The 23122-nt window shown below is 46.3% G+C and overlaps 1 protein-coding gene across 4 annotated transcripts in view; it reads left to right on the top strand.

Moving 5' to 3' along the window:
- add3a (adducin 3 (gamma) a) overlaps positions 1 to 23122 on the top strand; it is an 81180-nt gene that overhangs the window by 45314 nt on the left and 12744 nt on the right. For all 4 annotated transcript variants that reach the window (XM_084005014.1, XM_084005013.1, XM_084005015.1 and 1 more), the window contains 8 exons: positions 2023 to 2256; positions 9532 to 9670; positions 10587 to 10738; positions 11110 to 11190; positions 19504 to 19653; positions 19894 to 20037; positions 20857 to 20955; positions 22190 to 22366. In XM_084005014.1, coding sequence (XP_083861140.1) covers positions 2023 to 2256; positions 9532 to 9670; positions 10587 to 10738; positions 11110 to 11190; positions 19504 to 19653; positions 19894 to 20037; positions 20857 to 20955; positions 22190 to 22366 — 1176 coding nt within the window. The remainder of the gene's footprint in view (positions 1 to 2022; positions 2257 to 9531; positions 9671 to 10586; positions 10739 to 11109; positions 11191 to 19503; positions 19654 to 19893; positions 20038 to 20856; positions 20956 to 22189; positions 22367 to 23122) is intronic.

Raw genomic sequence — 23122 nt, 5'->3', positions numbered from 1 at the left:
TGGTGTCCTGGTGTATGTGTGTGTGTGAGGCAGAGGTTTAGAGCTTGGATTGGGGGGGGGAACTCGATTTTGGTGAGGCTACAGCTGTTTCAATAGGTCGTGTGGAATTCCAATCAAATGTTGGGCAGGAGCCTCACAGCTTCTCTGGTGTGTTTCTGAGCAGTGTGGCTGATTGTTTATAATACATTTAATTGGACACTTCTGCACAACAGAAAAACAAGTACTAGAAGTAAGGGAATTCAAAGCTGGGGTAGAGACTGTAAAAACAGATCCCAGTTCAAGTGAAACTGATGGGAAAGAAATTAAGGTGGGAAAAGTAAAAAAAAAAAATGCATTGAGCTATCTATCACTGGAGTGCCCTTGCGCAAGGCAGGGAACAGTTGACTGCATTGTCCAATTGTAGCGAAAGCAAAGGACGTCTGAATAATGGATAAATGCGTTCTCGTGGCGCTTTAGGCCATTGGTTTGGAAAGGAAGCGTTGAATGCTGTTGCTGGCTCTCTCGCGTATTAAAATCAATACGGACGCAATATTTTAAATGTCCTAACACATCGCTTTTCTTCCGGCTTGTGAGGTTTTGCGGTCAAGAGAGGAAAAACACATGAAAAACATGTTACACATTCATCCACTTGGAAGGATTTTCTTCTCATTGTTTGTTTGGTCTGAGTGTGACTTTCCTATACACTGAGCTGTGAGTCCCTCCACTAATCTCAACCATCTTTTTAAATTGCATTTGACCTGAGCGTGTAGCTTAACAGCATGTACTGACCGAATCACCTCGACAACCCCCATCATTCCCATCATACAGAGTTGAGAGAAAGGGCTGAAGGGGGAGAGTCACTTCTGGCAGAGTAACCCCTAAATGTTCACCCCCCTGCTGCCAGATGACCACTGGGCTTTTGAAGAGAGAAAGCAGCAGTACTCGTTCTCGCTCTCTCCTCTCATTCCTCTGCTCTCCCAGCATCAGAGACACCATCTGTTAGAGCTTCGATAAGCCCCGCCTCTCCCTAATACACCACCGGCTTATCCTTTGCTACTGCAACAGCAGCCGTGTTGCAAGGCATCATGGAAAATGCAGTTTTGTCCGTCTCCTCTCTGCCTCTCCCTGTGAATGAATGTATTGTGTAATTTGGATTTCACCTAGCATGTTATGCATGATCTAGTGTTGATGTTTTTTGCTCATTAATTACTGCGCTAATATCAGAAGAAATCTTTTTTTTCTAGTTCGTACTGTATTGCCAGATTTCCTCTAAAATGCACATTGCATCACAAAGTCAGCAATTTCACATCCATAACAAACATTCCCGTATTTTCAAATGTATTTCCATTTGCCTTTATCGGCTGTGTCCCTTGGCATGACAACAAGGCATTTAGAGTCACACATGTTGCTTTTATGTGACAATTCCTGTATCCTGCAAAGTGCTTGTTTTCATGCCAGCTGACCTGAGAATGAACGGAGGAAACCAGCTCACCAGTCAAGGCTTGGACGTTCAAACAAAAACTGCCCATGTCCTCATCTTGTGCGTTGCCGGGTGGTGTTTCAGTCGACTGACCTGAATAATGCTTATGTGCAGTTGTCACACAGTGTGAGCACCAACCACAGGGTCATCTATTTCCTGTTTGATGAACACGCGCGGTGACTCCGTCATCCACCCATGATGTTATTTGTCAGTTGATTGGATTGTACCAGAGGTTTTCTCTTTGGTTTTGGAAGTGATAAATTACTTTTTGCTTACTCCATTGAGTCACAAAGTATTGCTACTTGTTTAGATGGCGATAAGGCAGCATACAAATTTGATTGATAATCATAGACTTTATGAATTTGTTTTCCTTTTGCATTTGGCCTTCTGGAAAACCTTAATAACTTTTACCCCACTCTGTCGATTCTGTTCCCTACACTCCCCTTTTATTTGCATTATAAAATACTGCTAAATGGTAAAGGTATGAAACTTTTCCCACTTTGCCTTTCAAATAACCTCATTTGTGTTCTAACGTTTCTCCTCCTCTCTTCTCGTCCTCTCAGGTGAGAGTCCATAGAGAGAGCGAGACAGGTGAAGCAGGCATGAGTGCGGACAGCCATCAGGAGGTGGTGACCACCCCTCCCCCACCCAGTGGAGGGACTAAGGAGCGCTACTTCGACCGGATCAACACCAACGATCCGGAGTACATCAGGGCCAGGAACTTGTCACCTGACCTCCGGCAGGACTTCAATGTTCTGGAGCAGAAGAAACGTGTCACACAGATCTTACAGAGTCCCGTAAGTCAGCTAACTAAGTTTCCAAAAATCAGTGTAATGCATGCAATTGCTTGATGGAGGGACATCGTTTAGAGCAGGTCCCTCCATCTAAAGTCTTCTTCAACCTGCTAAAAAGGTTGAAGAAGACTTTATAATGGTGTCAGCGTAGAGGGTCCTGAAGGGCCGATGGTATCTCGATTCCCGTATAGCCTCCTGCCTGCCATGAGCATAAGTCAAACTATTTTATTCCAGACCTTTAATCAAGGTAGGGAACGCTGTGTGAATGTCTAAGAATAGGGCAGTTGCATCATCAAGATCACTGATCACAATGCAGAGTTTGCTGCAAGCGAAGAACTTTTCACCTCAACGACTACTACTTTGTGTAATCGGTTCCCATTTTCTCTTTCTGTCAGTTGTTATTCCCCAATCAAGTGATTTCTAAAGAGGTGACTGCATCACATGTGCTTGTGTTGATGTTGTGACACTGGCCACAGCAGTCAAACTCTAATACAACCACCAGCTTCCACGCCCTCGCTCAGCCTTACACTCAAAACGTCAAAACAACAGCGTCTTTGTGTTTTACAAGAAGGCGCTCCGACATTTAATGGCGTTACATTGTGCTTTTTCTAGTTGGAGGTCGGAAGTTCTTTGGGTTCCAAGTTGTCTGGAACGCAGCATGATTAAACGACAATTTTGTTGAGTTTAGCTGGCAGAGCCAGTGTTACTGATTTAACACAAGTTATGGAAGTAGTATATAGAGTACTAATACTACAACTTTAACGAAACACTTTGTTTCAAGTAAAAGTCCGGCATATACTCATTATAAATTAGTATAGTGAAGTAAATAGTACCAAAGTTTCCCTCTGACATGTAGTGGAATAAGGAAGTAAGGAAGGAAGGAAAGAAAGTAGCATCAAAATTGTACTTAAGTATAGTAGTACTTGAGTAAATGGAGGTAGTCACATGCCAACACTGATTGATACCACGCTGTACCAAAAGAAATGGAGCACTGCAGCACCTAACGCTGGTAATAATAGTCCAACACACTCATTTACCCGAACACAAAGTCAAAGTCGTCCAATGTTATCATTTCTTGCTAGTAGTATTGTGCCCTTTGAACAATTGCATCACCTTGTTTCATTTAAGCCCCCGACCTTTCAGGTCAGCATACACAGTATTAGGACTATTCACTCCCCACTGTTGACTCAAGGCTGGTCTCTTGACTGAAGTGCTCCTCACTGTTGACAATGGGATTTACATGTGGAGAGATGAGGTGTGTGCGTGTGCATCTGTGTGCATTTGGGCTTGTACCTGTATTGATAAATGCACTTTGAACGTTTTGGAGTCGACAAGTGGACGGATGGTGAAGTTAAAGTTAGATGCAGGATAAGGTTAGACGTCGTCACGTAGGCAATGAATGTCATGAATGAGCGTTCCTCACAAGTAGAGTAATACAAGCCTGGAAGTGTGCATATGTGTGTGTGATTGATATTGAGTCGTGGTTGCCGTGGTTTGGCCCGTTTCTTTTTAAGCTTTAAATGGGATCCGCATTCTGTACATGCCCAGTGTGGCTTTCTTGGCACGTAGCGTTTCGGTGCCAGATGTCTGGAAGGGCAGCAGCATGTTGCTGCTGATGCAGGCTTCCACTTGATACTCCGCGCATGTCTGCGTCACATCGTCCGTGTACGTGAATGAGTCCCACAAGTGCCGTTAAGGCTCAGGAAAGAATGAGTGAGTACATTGAAGGGCCCTTCCTGTAAGCAGGTGGTCGGCCCGCAGGACGCTGGTTGAGCTCGTCTGTGACCATCGGCGTGATCTTTTGTTGCAGTGGGTGTGGCATAGCCGGTTCCAGTCCGTCCTTATCATCAAAAACACACAAGACCGCCAGCTGAGCGCCTCTGGTCTTTGTGGCGTGTTCAAATGCTTAACTTGTGGTCATGCAGTGTTATGTGTATCATTCCTTCTTGATAAGGTTTTGAACGCAAGCCAACCAGAGCGGCGTGTACTACAAAGCTTGATTAACCTCTTTTAACGTGATAGCATCTGCAGACCTAACCTGGTCCGGACCAACTCAGAGTTTCTGATTGAAATAAGCTATAAAAAGCATCTTTCACTAATCAACTCTTCTTTAGTTTAAATCTGATGCATCAAGGTTTATATTTTTGCAAAATATTATTTTTTTTTTGCAGCAGCAGTAGTAGAGTCAAATGACATGCCAAACAACCCGTTTCATGCGGAAGAACGCCTGGGTTAACAAAGCAAGTTGATAACCATCTTTGTGGTAGCCGCTGCCTCTAACTGGGGCTTTAGGCTTCATCAAGCCAGCTAAGGCAAAGGAAGATCTGGATCCAGATCTGGATCCGGATCTGGCTTCTCAGGACCTCCTCCAGCGCTCAGTCAGCAGTAACAGGTGGTTCCCTCTTGGCAGCAGTGGGTGTTTCAGCCCTTACATTGGGACAGTTGGCCTCTCAGCGCCGGCTTACTCATATTCAACAACAATAACAAGCGTGTGCCACCAGCTGGACATGCACATGTGTGCCCCCCCCCCCCCCTCTCTCTCTCTCCCTCTCTCTCTCTCTCTCTCTCTCTCTCTCCCTCCCTCGTTGGCTTGTTCGCTCTCCGTCTGTTTGTTTTGATTCCCGTGTTATGGGAGTAGTGGCGGCTCCAGATTACATGTTTTGTAGCACTCCGATGGCAGGTTGTATTTAAAGTGGGCCCAATATAGACCAGGCGGGACTGAATCATCTCAGCTGACTTCATCCACCGGCCTCATTCATGCAGCAGTGTTTACCTTGAGGAATCAAAGACCACGGCTGAACCTTGAACCCTTTCTGTCCCGAACCATAAACAAATAAAGAATATAAACAGTATTTTTGGACTGGTGTATGTGTGTCAGTCAGCTGTATTTTAATATTGATTGATTTATTTGGTTGTTTAAAGTGATATGAGGAAGGAAGAGAGAAGAGGAAGCAAAGGATTTTTCAGAAGGCTTTTGGTGGCGATATTGGTTAACATGAAGAGTGTGCATGACATGCAAGGATTGAAATATGCCTTGAGGTGGTTTGTGACGCACACTGAGATGGTTTTCTGTTGCGTTTCAAGAGCTTGACTACAGATTTTTGGCTGCAAGTCCCAGTCTCATTATGTCATGGTTGATAAATCGTGATATAAATTGTGTTAAATTCTGCGGTTAGGCTTCTCTATCTGTCGGGAACTAGGTTGACGTGACTCTATTTGTGACCCAAAAGGTCAAAAGCCCTCAGAGGCTTGAAATCAAATCAGATGAAATTGAATTTGTCGTACTTCCACACGCGGCTTCTATTTTCAGCATCTCCGCTCAATCTTATTTTTGTTCTTGTCCTTGTACATCATCCATAGAAATGACTTAAGGATGCCAAGTGGTAGATTTACTCAGCCTCATTTGCACCAGTCCCGTGGTTTGCAGACGAAATGCACATCCCCACTCGCCAGAAAACACAAGTGGATAATTTATGGTGCGTTGGGTTCTGCTGAAAACCCCCTTGTGTGAGGAAAATGTCACTGCTGTGCTTTATATGTTTTCCCCTTGTTTTCCCTTTTAAAGTCCTGAAGGTCTCATTAGGTAAAACATGAGTGGTTGAACTCACTCCAGAAACTCGTTTTAAAAACCGCCGCCTCTCCCTCCGGAGCCATGTCTCGGTGGATGTGTTTCAGTTTTGGCATATCGCGACATCTCTTGGGTGCTGAACTTGACAAAACCTTCCAGCAGTGGAGCAGAGCCCTCAGGATTAGAGGGTAACACACTGAAATGTTACTAAGTCCACTTTAGCCCATGTGCAACCTCGAAGGGGAATCTCTCGGGTGCTCGGTGTGTAAGCCTTCCACGTCCGCCAACTGAAATAAACATGTTTTTGCAACAATAAAAAGTAAATTTCCTGCTGCATTTACCTATTCCCAACTAGGGGGCGCTCGTTCCGATAAGCTGGATCGGCCCCAGTGTATCGACCATGACACTACCGATCCGCATTAAGTCGTTTTCTTGGTTTTTCAGCTCAACATCTGCCAAAATCCCGACTTGAGGTATCAGCTCTGGATATTGGCCGACGTGCTCTGCTGTGCTCACACTTTGTGCCGGAGTGAACAAGTGCATTCTCCAAGAAAAAAAGGGGTGGGGATTTTGTGCAGAGTAGAGAGCCATTGCAGCTGGAGTTGGGGACCAATTTCACTGACGCACTGAGGTTAGATGGGGGGAAATCAATAGCATTGGCAAGCAGGCAGGCACTTCCTTACTTTGTAACAGTGTCACATTGGCAGCTCGGAAGAATATCTTGTGCTGACATGGGCAGGATGTAGCTAAAATTACAGCTTTCAGGATGATTTGTGTGCTTTTCTCTTTTTCTCTGTCTTTACATGTATGTCTTTACTTTTCTAGTATGTCCAGAGAGTTCTATTTCGGCTAATTTTATAGTTCTATTTTCGTCCGGTTCTAAATAATACAATCTGAGCTTGGACGCCTTCACCAAGAGACCAAGGGGGGAAAAGCAGGTCACTATGTTCACCCTGCTGTGATGCAGTTTTGTAGGTGTAAGAATGTAATGCTAACCTCCTCCAGGAAATGACCCCAAATAAATGCCATAAATGAAACTTGGCTGCAGCGAGTCTGATCAAACCATGAGAGTTTAGTTTCACATGAGGACACGGGTGTGTGAGGTCATGCTGAAACCATCACTCATCCTTTGCACAAGCACAGACGTGTACGAGACAGTCATAGCCATCTTCCTTTCCCACAGGATGACGTGCAGACGCTTAAGCGTCACCTGTATCTACAACAATAACTGGGCCAAGACAAAAGGAAACGTCTCTGTGGATCATGTGACGCAATGTCCTCGAAGACTACACATGTATTGTTGTAGTAAGAGTTCCAAGAACTCTATTGTCCCTTGGAGAAGGTGACCCAGATGGTCTAGAATATGTGTGTGAAAATCTATTTTTGTTCACCATCCAACACACAGTAAAGTCTCATGCTCTTTCCAGGAAGCATCTGCCCTGCTGTCATGTCCTTCAGCAAGGCATGAATCCTGACAGCTCATCCAGAAGAATCAATAAACCCTCGAGAATATCTGAAACATGTCCATGTCCAACTCAGACAAACCAGCTTTTTGTTATTTAACAGACATGTGGCCGTGTTTTACTGCTCTCTCCACTCTGGGGTTTTAACTCGTACACCAAAGTGCTGGCCAAGCTCCAAACTGCACATCGACTAAATTATCTGAAGACCGCTGCAGGTCCATTTTGAAAGATTAACTTTTGCCATTTTGGAGTAGTCACGGAAACACTTTCTTGTTTCTCTGATTGGATCACATTTTTTTTTTCCTCCAGTAAGTGGTTAGGCTTGCTTCGCCCACTTGCCTGCCAGTGATTTTAATCAGGCAGATGATGGATATGTGTGTTATTTTTCACTCCACTTGCAAATGTGCTGTGACTGCAATGACGTAATGTCAAAAAGGTTCACCTGATTTCCCGTCTTTGGGTCGATGTGGGGAGTGTCATCAGTCGAGCGGACACGGCACAGCAAAAACACACTCGACTTCTGTTGTTTTCGCTACAGATGTGGGAGCTTTTGCCGAAATATTAATGATACGATCCACTTTAGTCCACAGGGTCAATCTGTTTAGATGATGGGAATCAAATCCCTGCTGTCATAATCTTCTTGGGAACACACACACAAAATGTTGAGCAGATGACTGCGCGTGCGTGTGTGTGTGTGTGTGTGTGTGTTATTATCGATGCTAACTGTCCTTTTGTTAGAGCAACTAGTGTCAAGCTAGCTGACAGGTTCAAGCTAGCACTAATCTTCCAGCACGGACCAAAAACAAAGGCCTTTCTAGTTGATTCAGAGACACAGAATCTGCCTGAGGGTCAGGTGTCTCTGCTATAGTAAATTAAATGCCTAGAACAACATCAACAACTGAAAAAAAAACCTGACCCACCACTGTCAGACATCCGCAATGGGCCGGTTGCCACAGCAACCTCGCCACTAGGGACTGAGGAATGTCTGGCCCGGGTTCAGAATCGGTGGCCTGGGACAGTATGTGTCCTGACACGAGGGTTTGCTCTACTTTTTAACAACCCCCTCCCAAATGGGCTTAAAACCAAAGGCCTGGTCTCCATTGACATAGGACTAATGGACCGTCCCATGGGGCGACTTGGGGGGGGGGGGGGTGCACTGAGCAGAGACGAGGGGAAGTGAAGTGTCAGAGATGTTTTTGTGCACAGCTCTATTGGGAATGTGTCGACCGTTGCGTAAGCATTGAGATGAATTAAAGGCATGAATAGTCAATGTTGCCCTGCAATATAATATAACATAATAGGAGCCATCGATTCCAAATAGTGTCGTGGCCTATTTTCACTTTCAAGCTGTGCCCATTTTGTCACAGATTTCCATCACTGCTTATACATTTCCACCAGGAAGTTATAGTGAGCCAGAGTCCGACTACAGCGTGCAGAGATGGCCTGGTATGTTATGAGTTGGGACATTCAATTGTTGCCAAATCCTGTCAGAAGTATAGCAAACATTGTTTTTCTTCTCAAGAACTGCTCGATAAGTGCAGCTGATTGATTCGTGAGCTCTTCCCTTGTAAGGAACATTCACGTTGAAAGAAAGTGAAAGGAGAAAAATCCTACAGTACTTGATATGATGCAACGCATGCAGCTGTGCGTGCATCTGGTCTTGCATAAGAGCATGTTAGCATTTTCTGTGGCTTCAACAGATCCGACTGTAGTCTGGATATGAGAATGAGCCACGCACGCTCACTCACGGCCAAGCAGCCAATCGCAACGCGGCCCGTGAGCTGGCCAGACGGCCAATCCGGACATGGCTTGTCGGGATGCCAGCCTATCCCGATCCAGCTTCATAGAAGCCCTTTGAGGAGGATTCAGATTGACACCGAAGGAGCACGTCTAATCTGTGATTAACACGTCTCCCTCTTTATTCCTTCTCTTCCTGTCTCTCTCCATGTTGCCAACATGTTTTCACTCTTCCATCCCTCTCCACCACTAATCCCCTGTTTTCTCTTCTCCCTTTCACTCAAATCTGCCTCACCAACATCTCTCTTGTCTGTCTTTCTTCTTATTTTATGTCATTACAGTTAAAGAAAGTTCCGGATGATGGTGGCCAATCTTGTATCTCTGAAGCTCTCAACGGCTTGATTTACATGTATAGCATCCATATATTGGATATTGTTCATTTCCAGGCAATGATGCCTTTACATTGGAAAAGATGCAATCTGAGTCATCTCGTTGTCTCTTCTCTTCCAGGCCTTCAAGGAGGAGTTGGAGAGTCTGATCCAGGAGCAGCAGCGGAAAGGGAACAACCCCACCGGCCTGCTGGCCCTCCGACAGATCGCCGACTTCTTCATGGCCAGCTCCGTGGCCGGCATGGGCACCTCCCCCCTCAGTAAGTTCTCACAGCGCCGTGGCACGTTACCCCGCGAAACCAGACGCTAACGTTTAACAGAGCGCCGCCACACGTGCCAAGGGTGCAAACCTCTTTACACAGCACTGAAAAACAAAACGCAGCATCAGTATTTGAAGACAGGAGATCCATATCCAAACATGAGCTTTGTGTGCTTAAGGGCATAAGCAATACTCCGAGACAACCCAACCCCCAGACTCCGGAAGAGCTGCGCATACTTCTCTGGGTTTCTGATCTCGGAGTTCTATCCAGGAGTCCATATGTGAGGTCTGCTTTCAATCACAGTGCTGGAATGCACAACTAATGCCGAATTACACGTCAAATGCAATATAGTGGTTCAGTTCAGCTTTCTTAAGATACACCCATAATGAGTAAGCCTGAGAGCCATCGACAGTAAGCAAAGTACTGAGGTTGGGGGGCTGTTAGCGTCACCCACAGTGGGCTCCGTGCAGAGCTAACGCCGTGGTGATTGATCGACGCTAGCGACATCATCGATTACAAAAATACATTGATTTGCATAACGTGTGCCGACACTTCGCAACAAGTAGCTGCGCCCGATGAAAGCTTGTCATATGACATATGAGGACTATCAACAGGTGGAGGTGTTTCTGTTGGTAGTAGTTATTGATATTTATTGTGGGTGGATCAAAAATGATGATAAGGTGGAGCAAGATGTGTCAGATACATCATTAGACCATCATCAACCCTTTTCTGCAATGTCGGCCCCACCTCTCTCACTCTCTCTCTCTCTATCTCTGTCTCTCTCTTTCTCAATAAAAGGCAAAAACAGCCCAAAAAAATAACTTAAAAAAGAGATTCTTTTAGTACGACGAGCTCATTGTTCTTCAACATATAGTCTTTCCCCCCCGCCTTTAACCCTGATTACACTCTCGCTCAGGTGTGGGGATGGTCACTCCCATCAACGACATATACGGAGTGGAATCCAGCACAATGGTGAAAGGCGAGAAGATGACCCGCTGTAAACTGGCCAGCACCTACAGACTGGTGGACCTGTTCAGCTGGAAACACTCCACCTCCGCCTACATCACAGTGAGTAGCCGCACGGCTGATTTAAAAAAAACGGAGACCTTTAAAGTGACAGTAATGGGTCCAAAAACAATGAAATAAAATGATGGACACTGAATAGTCAGTCAGTGTCTTGGAAGTGTGAAATATGCTGTATGCACCATTCATAACTGAGTGCTCATTATATAGGAAGCAGTAAAAGAGCCACAGCAACGGTTTCTGAAGACAATCAGAATGTACAGTATGTTCATTGATTATGAGATTGATTGAATTGAATGAGTCCAATCAGAATTAGATTTATTTTTGAATTTGTTCACTTGATTTTTGACTGGTATAGATTAACATCCATTTGATCCTTCAACAAAAAACGTGATTTGACGTTTTTCTCGTCTAAGGGTCGAGTCAGCAAAGAGCAGGACCACATCCTCATCCTCCCCAGAGGACTGGCGTTCGCTGAGGCGTCTGCTTCAAACCTGGTAAGACACACGAGAAGCCGTGGGCCGACATTTCTGTAGCCTTCTTTTAAACACTCCGCCTTAGAACACGTAACTATTGAAAACCATAATATTTTTATTCCAAGTTGAATTTGAACACACTTTTTTAAAGTGTTCATTCGTTTTTGAAAAATATAGCAAGATACCCGCAGCAAAGAGACTATTGATTTTAAAGCTTTGCATTTTAATTTAAAACTTTGACTGAAGCAATCATTTGGTTAGAGTGAAATAAATAAAATAGGTTAATTAAGGTTTCACCGAACAGGACTAACCCTTCCCCATATCGCTTAATCAGACATTTACTTCCTTCAATTTACTTAATTGAATTGTATGAATAGTTAAATCTCTCTCTCTCTCTGTCTCTCTCTGTCTCTCTCTCTCTCTCTCTCTCTCTCTCTCTCTCTCTCTCTCTCTCTCTCTCTCTCTCTCTCTCTCTCTATCAGCTGCTTTCCTCTAACAAGTCAGCTAAATATCTTGGTTTAAGTTGTTTGTTTGTCAAGCAGCAATGTAAAGAGTGTCGGCCATGCCGTGTCAGTAGATGCGTGATGACCTGTTTCCTCCTGCCTTACAGTTGAACTAACTTTAATTCAGTTTCTATTTCCGTCCGATAGTCTCTCTGTTCTCCTCTTGCTCTCGCTCTACTTTATTTCTGCTCGTTTCAGTTCATTAAACACAAATGAATTGAATTTGTGGCATTAATAAAATCATCTCTGTCATAAATAGATTTGTTGACGTACTGAATAACCTGAGTACAATAATGACTTATACGTGGCATGACAGGCTTGAGGTTGTTGTATTTATTAACTCTCCCATTAGCAATGCATTCTTTGGATGTTGTGTCTGGTGGATGTGGTTTGAGGAATATTTGGGCGTGTCGACCAAAGGACACATAACTCCCGTTACATGCGTTTTCTGTTTTCTGACATTACTTGAATATCATTGTTTCTGCTTCCTTGTACTTCTCTCCTACTTGATCTTCAACACCTGTGCAAACATACACACCTGTGTAATGTGTGGGTCGACAGCTGGATGTGGTAGCCGTACTGCTGACGGGCGGGTTTCACTGTTTGACCTGCAGGAGCGGCCGGTAGGCAGAGATATGCAATGAAACCCAGCTGGAGTTAACTTCCTACTGGTTACCTGCTTTCTGCTGGTGCAAAAGAAGAGGAAGAGGGAATTTACCAGCATTTCTAAGGTCGCTGAGACACATTGGTTTTATTCTTTATTCCTCTCCAAGTCTGGTTTTAAGTAAAGCATTTTTGTTTTCTCGCTACATCTTGTAAATCATTCCTCATTAGTTTTGTTTCACAAAAAGTCAGATAATCGACTACTTTTCACGGGAAGAAGTTTCACGAGCTGTCCTCAAAGAAAAAACAGCTTTGTGTGTTTGTTACTTGGCAAATAAAACATAGGGAAAGTATATGTTGATGCAGATTAATAAAGTGCAGGAAAAAAAAGCCACAACATAAAAGTAACATTATTTTAGTTCATATGTAAGTTCATTACTTCTGCAATATATTTATGAATTAGTTGTCTAACATGATAACCCTAAAATGACATAGTGGCAGTTAACTCGATTACTGAATAAGGAATAACATTTTATTCACTAAACTAAAATTCAAAAAGCAGAATAGATGTGTGCTACTCCTGACACACAGGCAGGATAGCAGTCAAAAACTATCCATCCATCCATCCATTTTCTTCCGCTTTATCCGGGACCGGGTCGCGGGGGCAGCTGCCTGAGCAGGGACGCCCAGACTTCCCTCTCCCCGGACACTTCCCCCAGCTCCTCCGGGAGGACCCCGAGGCGTTCCCAGGCCAGCCGGGTGACATAGTCACTCCAGCGTGTCCTGGGTCTTCCTCGGGGTCTCCTCCCGGTGGGACATGCCTGGAACACCTCCCGAGGGAGGCGTCCAGGGGGCATCCGATACAGATGCCCGAGCCACCTCAACTGGCTCCTCTCGATGTGGAGGAGCAGCGCCTCTACTCCGAGCTCCTCCCGTGTGACGGAGCTCCTCACCCTATCTCTAAGGGAGCGCCCCGCCACCCTGCGGAGGAAGCTCATTTCGGCCGCTTGTATCCGGGATCTTATTCTTTCGGTCATGACCCAAAGTTCATGACCATAGGTGAGGGTAGGAACGTAGATTGACCGGTAAATTGAGAGCTTCGCCTTTCGGCTCAGCTCTCTCTTTACCACGACGGACCGATACAACGACCGCATTACTGCAGCCGCTGCACCGATCCGCCTGTCAATCTCACGTTCCATCCTTCCCTCACTCGTGAACAAGACCCCAAGATACTTAAACTCCTCCACTTGAGGCAGGAACTCCCCCCCGACCTGGAGGGAGCAAGCCACCTTTTTCCGGTCGAGAACCATGGCCTCAGATTTGGAGGTGCTAATCCTCATCCCGGCTGCTTCACACTCGGCTGCAAACCGCCCCAGGGCATGCTGGAGGTCCTGGCTCGAAGGAGCCAACAGGACCACATCGTCTGCAAAAAGCAGGGATGAAATCCAGTGGCTCCCGAACCAGATCCCCTCCGGCCCACGGCTGCGCCTAGAAATCGGTGACAAAGGGCAGCCCTGCCGGAGTCCAACATGCACCTGAAACAGGTCTGACTTACTGCCGGCAATGCGAACCAAGCTCCTGCTCCGGTCATACAGGGACCGAACAGCCCTTAGCAGAGGGCCCCCGACCCCGTACTCCCGAAGTACCTCCCACAGAATGCCACGAGGAACACGGTCGAATGCCTTCTCCAAGTCCACAAAACACATGTGGACTGGTTGGGCAAACTCCCATGAACCCTCGAGCACCCTGCAGAGGGTATAGAGCTGGTCCAGTGTTCCACGGCCAGGACGAAAACCGCATTGTTCCTCCTGAATCTGAGGTTCGACTATCGGCCGAATTTTCCTCTCCAGTACCCTGGAATAGACTTTCCCGGGGAGGCTGAGAAGTGTGATCCCCCGATAGTTGGAACACACCCTCCGGTCCCCCTTTTTGAATAGAGGGACCACCACCCCGGTCTGCCAGTCCAGAGGTACTGTCCCCGACTGCCACGCGATGTTGCAGAGACGTGTCAGCCACGACAGCCCCACAGCATCCAGAGACTTGAGGTACTCAGGGCGGATCTCATCCACCCCCGGTGCCTTGCCACCGGGGAGCTTCTTAACTACCTCGGTGACTTCAGCCCGGGTAATGGGTGGATGAACCTCCGAGTCTCCAGCCTCTGCTTCCTCAATGGAAGACGTGTCAGTGGGGTTGAGGAGATCCTCGAAGTATTCCTTCCACCGCCCGACGATATCCCCAGTCGAAGTCAGCAGCTCCCCACCTCCACCGTAAACAGTGTTGGTGGAGGGCTGCTTCCCCTTCCTGAGGCGCCGGATGGTTTGCCAGAATTTCCTCGAGGCCGACCGATAGTCCTCCTCCATGGCCTCCCCGAACTCTTCCCAGACCCGAACTTTTGCTTCAGCGACTACCCGCGCTGCAGCACGCTTGGCCTGCCGGTACCCGTCAGCTGCCTCGGGAGTCCCCCGAGCCAACCAGGTTCGGTAGGACTCCTTCTTCAGCTTGACAGCATCCCTTACTTCCGGTGTCCACCACCGGGTTCGGGGATTGCCACCACGACAGGCACCGGAGACCTTACGGCCACAGCTTCGAACAGCCGCGTCCACAATGGAAGCAGAGAACAAGGTCCATTCGGACTCAATGTCCCCAGCCTCCCTCGGGATCTGGTCAAAGCTCTCCCGGAGGTGGGAGTTGAAGACCTCCCTGACAGGGGGTTCCACCAGATGTTCCCAGCAGACCCTCACAACACGTTTAGGTCTGCCAAGTCTGTCCAGCTTCCTCCCCTGCCAGCGGATCCAACTCACCACCAGGTGGTGATCAGTTGACAGCTCAGCCCCTCTCTTCACCCGAGTGTCCAAGACATACGGCCGGAGGTCAGATGACACAACCATAAAGTCGATCATTGACCTCCGGCCTAGGGTGTCCTGGTGCCACGTGCACTGATGGACACCCTTATGCTTGAACATGGTGTTCGTTATGGACAAACTGTGACTAGCACAGAAGTCCAATAACAGAACCCCACTCGGGTTCTGATCGGGGAGGCCGTTCCTCCCAATCACGCCCCTCCAGGTAACACTGTCATTGCCCACGTGAGCGTTGAAGTCCCCCAGTAAAACAATGGAGTCCCCGGTTGGAGCACTCTCAAGTACCCCTCCCAAGGACTCCAAGAAGGCCGGGTACTCTGCACTGCCGTTTGGCCCGTAGGCCGAAACAACAGTGAGAGACCTATCCCCGACCCGAAGGCGCAGGGAGACGACCCTCTCGTTCAATGGGGAAAACTCCAACACATGGCGGCTGAGCTGGGGGGCTATAAGCAAGCCCACACCAGCTCGGCGCCTTTCACCGCGGGCAACTCCAGAGTAGAAGAGAGTCCAGCCTCTCTCAAGGAGTTGGGTTCCAGAGCCCAGACTGTGCGTGGAGGTGAGCCCAACTACCTGTAGCCGGTAGCGCTCTACCTCCCGCACTAGCTCAGGCTCTTTCCCCCCCAGTGAGGTGACATTCCATGTCCCCATGGCTAGAGTCACCGTCCGGGGATTGGGTCGCCGGGGCACCCGCCCAGGACAGCCACCCAAATCCCACCGCACCGGCCCCTTATGGACCCTCCTGCGGGTGGTGGGCCTACAGGAGGGCGGGCCCACGTCGCTCCTTCGGGCTGCGCCCGGCCGGGTCCCGTGGGCACAGACCCGGCCACCAGACGCTCGCCTGCGAGCCCCAACCCCGGGCCTGGCTCCAGGGTGGGGCCCCGGTGACGCCAATCCGGGCGACGTACACTTCCTTTTATGTTTTTTCTTCATAAGGGGGTTTCTGAACCGCTCTTAGTCTGACCTGTCACCTAGGACCTGTTTGCCTTGGGAGACCCTACCAGGGGCATTAAGCCCCGGACAACATAGCTCCTAGGATCATTCAGGTGCTCAAACCACTCCACCACGGTAAGGTGTCGGTTCAAGGAGGGCAAAAACTAGCTAAAGCTAAAGCTAATGGCGGACTTTAGCTAGCTTAATCCACCAACGTTTCGCACACAGCAGGCAACCTCCGGGTCTGAAAAGTGAAGCCAATGCGGAAGTGCCTTAAACTTGCATTATTTCTAAAAGCCAGCAGGGGGCGACTGCTCTGGTTGCAAACCCGATGTGTTTGATCCAGCAACTCTGTTTATCACCCGGGAAGCAAAAGAATGAGCAAGGCCCGATGGTAGCGTGACTAATGTTGCATCCCGAAAGCACACAAGCATCGTAGCTTCAGCGAGAGACGTCACTCATGCAACGTTTGGGTGTGTAGTTTTAGTAATACACAACTTCACACTGTTTTTTGTGTAAAATAGTCTATACTTCAACACTTCCACGACAAAATGCAACTTTCTTGATGTGCAAAATCACAGAAAAGCAGGGTATGCTTTAGGGCGTGGCTACTTTATGATGGACAGGTCCCTACCACGGCATTGTCCATGTTTATTTCTTACATACTTAAAGGAAAAGTTCGGAATTTTGGACATAGGACCTCATTTCCAACTTACCCGAGGTGATATCGGTCGGTGGAGACCGTTTTCAGCACAATTGGTCCAGTCCTTATAGTTGCAAAAGTCACTGTTGCTAAACTGGTGTTGAGCTAGCGCACGTCAACGGTAACATCCAGCCTGTCTCTAAAAACAGCTTTAACTGCTCCGCAGAACACCCGAGACAAATGTATTATGACGTCGGACTATCGATGTACATGTTATTCTACCAACACTGACATGTACATCGATAGTCCGACGTTATAATACATTTGTCACGTTTTCACTTTCACAGTGTTTTCACTTCATGAAAGTTAATTCTAACATTTTACTCACCTAAGAATGTCTTTTTCAGCATTAAAGTTTTATAGCTCATAATGACACTTGTTGCGTACAGCTACTTATTGTACCAATCAAAAGACAGCAGGCCCAGTCTTCAAAAACATACATCTGGATCACATCCTTCTTCTTGTTCTTCGAAGTGAACAGATTGATTAAGAGGAAGTCATCCAGAATAAAGAGTTTCAGAGGTCATGTTGGAGTCAGCTGGGCGGAGGCTGCAGCATCAGAGAAAGGCTGGCGTTCAGTTTGTTTTGGTCAGTTTCCATATGCGTCTCTCTCTCAAGCGCTCCGTTTGATCTCTGAGGTGAAGGTGGGGTCATTTGAGTTTGTAGAGAAATCACCGTTTGGTCCATCTCGGCAGCTTTTTTCCAAGATAACATTCCTTTTTTAGTTTGATGTCGGTGAAGTGTGGAGATTGACTTTGCGTCACAGGGTCAGAAGGTTAAAGTTCAACTTTCAGCTGCCCGCACTTCTTCTTCAGACTCTTATCGTGTGCATTCCCATCCAGCCGAATCGCATTTCAGATTCTTTCTGACACGTCCTTTGGCATCTTTTTATAATTAGAAGTGCTATGTTTGTCAGAAGGGCCTCTCGGCAGCAGGGCGGGTGTGACCGACGGGCTTTGGAAGGACGTGACAGGGTGAAGTGATACTCCACTGGACATGTGATTTAAACCAATCGATGTTTCTTCGTCTGACAGCCGGCTGCGACTGTGGGTGTGGTGGAGACAAAGGCGGCGGTAGTTGGTTACGCTCGACTGGTGCCGTTCACTTTCTCTGCTGGGTGAGAGATCAATAAAGGGTCACCCATCCAGACATCTGTACGGCTGTTAAAAGGCAGAGCAGCACTCAGGACCCGTCTCAGGGTTTTCAGCTTGAGTTGATCCAGAGATCACCAGCAATACTTATTCTAAGGTGTCAAAAATAATATTTACAGAGCGTTAGGAAAGGAAGTTTTTCTCTGCACACATTGCCACTCCCTCTCAGGTCACATAAAAGTTTTGAAAGTTAATTGTAAGGGTGAAATTTGATTAAATTAAATATGACCATGGTTAATGCTAAATTAAGTAACCACATGTAATTGTTTTTATATTTTTAATGCAACATAAATAGTGTTCTATAATGCTGCTCCCCTAGACAATGCTGTTTAAAAAATAAATTATTCAAGCAGTGATTCAGAGGAAGGAGAATGTCTTAAAAGACCTTAACCGAAAGGCCTTTTTTCTCCCTGTTTTTTGTGTGCAAAAAAATAATTCCTAATTCAGATTTCTGCCTTTCTGTTGCACTAGTTTTATGGTAAGCAGGCTGGTGAGCGTGCACCAAGGTTACAATAGGTTTTAGAGTTTTAATATAATTTGTTTTGTTAGGTCTATTTAATAATCCGTTTTTCAGAAAGGTTTAGTTTTTATATATTTAGTTTTACAGTAGATTTAGTTTGTTTATGTCAGAGCCCGATATAATATCTCAGATGTATGTTGCTACCACACTCAGCTCCATCCCCTATCATTTCATCCCGTATGTTTTACTGCTCATTTTCGGTTTAGTTCACATCCTTTATAACCATTTCCTCTCAAGGATGAGCACACAAGTGAAAAATGAGACACCGTACGATCCAGCTGAACTGGGTGTATTGCGTTAATATTGTGAAGGAGAAATGTGAGCTCCTGGGTTCTGGTTTCTATCAGAGAACAACATGTGGTTACTGTGAGGTTGATGTTTGTACACGGTCTGCAGGCAGATGTGTGTTTTCTGTTTGTTATTAGGGTTTAACAGCGAGGACCGACTGCGGCCAGTAGCTCTTTCTTCTGGTTTATTTTCCGTCCGTCTTGTTGTCCAGTTACCGGTCTTCATTTTCTCTGGTTATCCAGCTCTCTTCCCTCTGGGTCTCTACCTCCATCTCCCCCTCCATTGCTCTTCATTGCCATCCTGTAATCTAATAACTGCTAACTGGCCGGTAATAAAGTTGTCATAGTAAAGAACGTCATGTTCAATCTATGGCGGTATTATGTTTCTGGTAACGCTCCAATGTGTTTCCTGGAGAGGAGCGGGCAGCGGGGAGGAATTGTTGATGATGTGATTTCTGTCATCATGCTCATTGATTTTGACTTGTGTTTATGTCATCTTCGTTCACGTCGGAGGGTTATTTGCTGCCGTTTGTGTGAGAGGGCGTGGATCTGTGTTAGTCTCTGGATGGGCTGTAGTGCCTGGCCGTATGTGATTGCACTGATCTGGGCACAGTTAGTTGTCCAGCATGTGTCCCTCCTCCTCCTCCTCAGGAGGGCCGTGTTTGTGATGCTGCCTCAATAAGCCCGATCGGCTTGTGTTTTAGACAAAAAAGGTTTTAGACAAAACCTTCCATGAAGCATTCAACGACTATGTCTCCTCCCCTCCTGCTCCCCAGGTGAAGGTCAACATCCTCGGGGATGTGATCGAACAGGGCTCCACCAACCTGCCGATCGACCCCGCAGGTTTCAGCCCCCACGCTGCCATCTACTCCATGCGTCCAGACATCCGCTGCATCATTCATGTGCAAACACCCGCCATGACCGCCGTAAGTTCACGTTTACCCTGGAGGTTTGTCAGACCTGCACTGCAAACGACTGGTGAAGCTCCTGATTAACCTCCAGAACCCTGAATGGTGTAATTATATCTCAAATCTGACACTGTTGTAGGAAGTGTTTCTGATATGCCACACAGTGTCTGCAGAGTATTCATCGTTGAGGCCTCTAACGTAAATGTCAGCAGAAGACTTGGATGAATAAAGCTTCTTATCACCTTCCTCCTGCTTTAGGTGTCGTCCATGAAGTGTGGCATCCTGCCAATCTCCCAGGAGTCATTGATCCTGGGTGACATTGCCTACTACACCTACCAGGGCTCCCTGGACGACCAGGAGGAGCGCCGAGAACTGCAGAAGGCCCTGGGGCCTACGACGAAGGTAGGAAGACAAATAAAAACAACGCTCTCAAGCGTGGATTGAGATGAGAAGATCGATGCCACTCTCAGGCACAGACAGAAGTCTTCTCATTCAACACTCAAATAAACTATATCTCCCAAAATGTCAAACTATTCCTTTGACTTTGCACCCTCTTCAGTCCAAAGACTCACACTGACAGCAGGCCACAATATGCATGAAGTAAACCTTTCAGAAAATGTAGAACAATTGGGATGCTTTTGAAGACAAATTCAGCAACTGCATGGCTTATTTCTCAGTATATTATGTATGTATTTCTTTTCAGAAACACATTTCTGTGAACTAATTTATTAACATAAGAGGACGTTTCCATATTGAAATCCAAGCAGCCCACTGGTGCTGTAAACATTTCCATGGTAGTGTATCACTACTCCCTGATATCAGGAATAAAGGTTGAAGGTCGATGTCGTACAGACTCGCGGCTTCTACGGCAGCGGCTACCGTCATTTCCCAGTCGCGTAGCGCCTTTACCCCAAATTGAATCTACAGAGCTTTCACTTTCACATTGTGCTTTCTGCTGAATCTTTACATCAAAATCTGAATTTGGTGCACTTTCATTGTGACTTAGAGTTATTACTTTTCTAATCTGGAATGCAGCTGCAACACTGAGGAACGGCTTTCACAGGCTGCAGCTGTTGAGCACGCAGGCGGCGGCTTGACGGCTCCACAAAAGTGAAGCCAAAACACCTCAAGCAACCCATGGTCGCGGTCTGTTAGTTTAGGAAGAAGGTCTTGTTTTACTTATCTATTGTTTGTGTGTGTGGTTGTGTGCGTGTGTTCCAGTGTTTGGTGCTGAGGAATCACGGCATCGTTGCTCTCGGGGAGACCATCGAAGAGGCCTTTTGCAACATCTACAATGCCCAATATGTCTGTGAAATCCAGGTACGCTTTCTCTCTCTCTCTCTCTCTCACACACACACACACACACACACACACACACACACTCACCCAAGCTAACTGCTGGTTTGGATACCCAGCACATTCCAGCACCACTGGTGGCAGCTTCCCTGCAAAATATAATCTCCCACGCATTTCCCCACTCTCACTGTTTTAGCAACACACCACGGGTCATAATCTCATGCCCTGTGGAACGTGTTATCTTAGCAGTCTAACATCCGTGTAATTAAGAGCGATGACGGGAGGAACATGTGTTGTTGTTGATGTCCATCCAAAGCAGAGTTTAAAGAAAGGTGTTATTCTAACTATTTGATGTTGAGCCAGTAAGAGAGCTGAAATGATGATAGCAGAGGAGATTTGAGGGGATTGATGGTCAATACAGCTGAATTATATGTAATGTATAAACAGTTAAAATAGTTTGCTAAAAGACCCTCACGTACAGCAGGCTAATTACAATGTCTGGGTATGTCATGTGATGCCATGGGGTCCAAAAATACCTTTTCCCATAGACTTACATTGGCAAAGTAAGTTTGTAAGTTTTTTTTTTTTTTTTTTTTGTTAAATCAACTTCCCAGTACGCTCCCTTGAACACCCCTTTAAATCATTAGGTGCTAAAAGTTGTAAAATTGCATTCATCAAATCCAGAGTTATTTCCCTTCTACTGTTCAAGAAGGGAGTCACTACTATCAGATGTCAGACTACTTCTAGTACTACTACTACCGGTACTACTACTACAGTGGCTTGTATCAAAGTGAGGGTCATGTGTGGGATTTCTCTCTTGTTGGACTCTCGCATGTCTTTGTGTTCACTCGGGATTTTAGAGATGTTTTTGTGTCTCTCGCTGGAACAGGCAAACCAAATCTCCTGATTGACAACCACCCCCCATCGGTCAAGCAAAAGAAAAGATTAATCCATGCTGCAAAGCCTGGCTTAATTTCTATAAATAATTGTACATGAATTCATGTGTCCAATAAGAGCAAAAGTAAAGCCCAACAATATACCATTCCCTTGAAACGTGAATCACAACGCTGTTTGGTTGTGTGGCAATGTCATTTTTCAGAAACCGGGCTGCTCTAGATAGAGGAGCATTTTGTTTTGGTAAAAGATGTCTTTCTTCTTCAGGGAAAATAGATGCCAGATGTTTGGCGATTTAAAAAGTCCCTTTTTGTCTAGTTTGCGTTGCTCTCACACACACTGTGTCCTTACTGTGTGGTTGTAGGTGAAGGCCATCTCATGTGCTGGCAGCGTGGACAACCTGTTAGTGCTCGACCAGAAGGACTACAAAACGCGAGTGCACGACGTGGCAGTAGGGGACGCCATCTACCTGGATAGCAGTTACAAGTGGAAGAACGGGGAGCTGATGTTTGAGTCCCTGATGAGGATGCTGGATAACCTGGTGAGTCCACAGACATCGCCTAGACAACCTGATGTTCACTTCTCCGTCTCACAACAGCATTTTCATGTAGGAACTGTGATCGTGTCTTGAGATATGTCTTGAGTAAACAGGACGGGATTTTTTGGAAAGAGGCATTGCTGTTTTTCAAATGTATTTTTCGGCACCACAAGCCACCTGTCATCTAGTCTCATAATCTTTCAAATGATATGAAGAAAAGGGCTTTCTTTGCCTTTCTTGATCCTCGTTGTGGCCTTTTAAGACGTCATTTTTCATCGCAACCTTTAAAGTGATTATATGCCATTTTCAATTGTCAAGTAAATGTCGGTTCGGTTCTTCTTTTCCTTCATTGAAAAACCCAATGCTGCCATCAGCTTTACATAAGTGTGTGGCATTTCTTTCCTCGCTTTATAGTACATTTCTGTTTCTTGGGAATGAACTGAAAGGGGGACTGGGATCTGTCGTCACTGTGGGAGAACAGAATTGGAAATAAGCACCCCCTATAGAACCCTAAACTGTATTATCAAAAAATAGAGGGAAAACAGCAGTAGGGGGCGCTGTTAAACTACAACAAATGTGATTTCTCACACCCCACGTTTCTCATCCTTCCTCTCCTCTCTCCACTCTGCGGCTCCCAGCATGTCGAGACTCTGAACAGCTCGTCCCTCTCTTTTCTGACACCTCGTGAACATGTTTTGTTTCAAATAAGCTGCTGTAAAATTAAGTAGTTGCTCGTTCCCTTCCTGATCGTGTCCAAAC

The sequence above is a fragment of the Eutrigla gurnardus genome (genome assembly GCF_963514095.1).
Source record: "Eutrigla gurnardus genome assembly, chromosome: 3".
In the NCBI taxonomy this organism is placed as follows: domain Eukaryota; kingdom Metazoa; phylum Chordata; class Actinopteri; order Perciformes; family Triglidae; genus Eutrigla; species Eutrigla gurnardus.
This window is presented reverse-complemented; position numbering and strand designations above follow the sequence as displayed.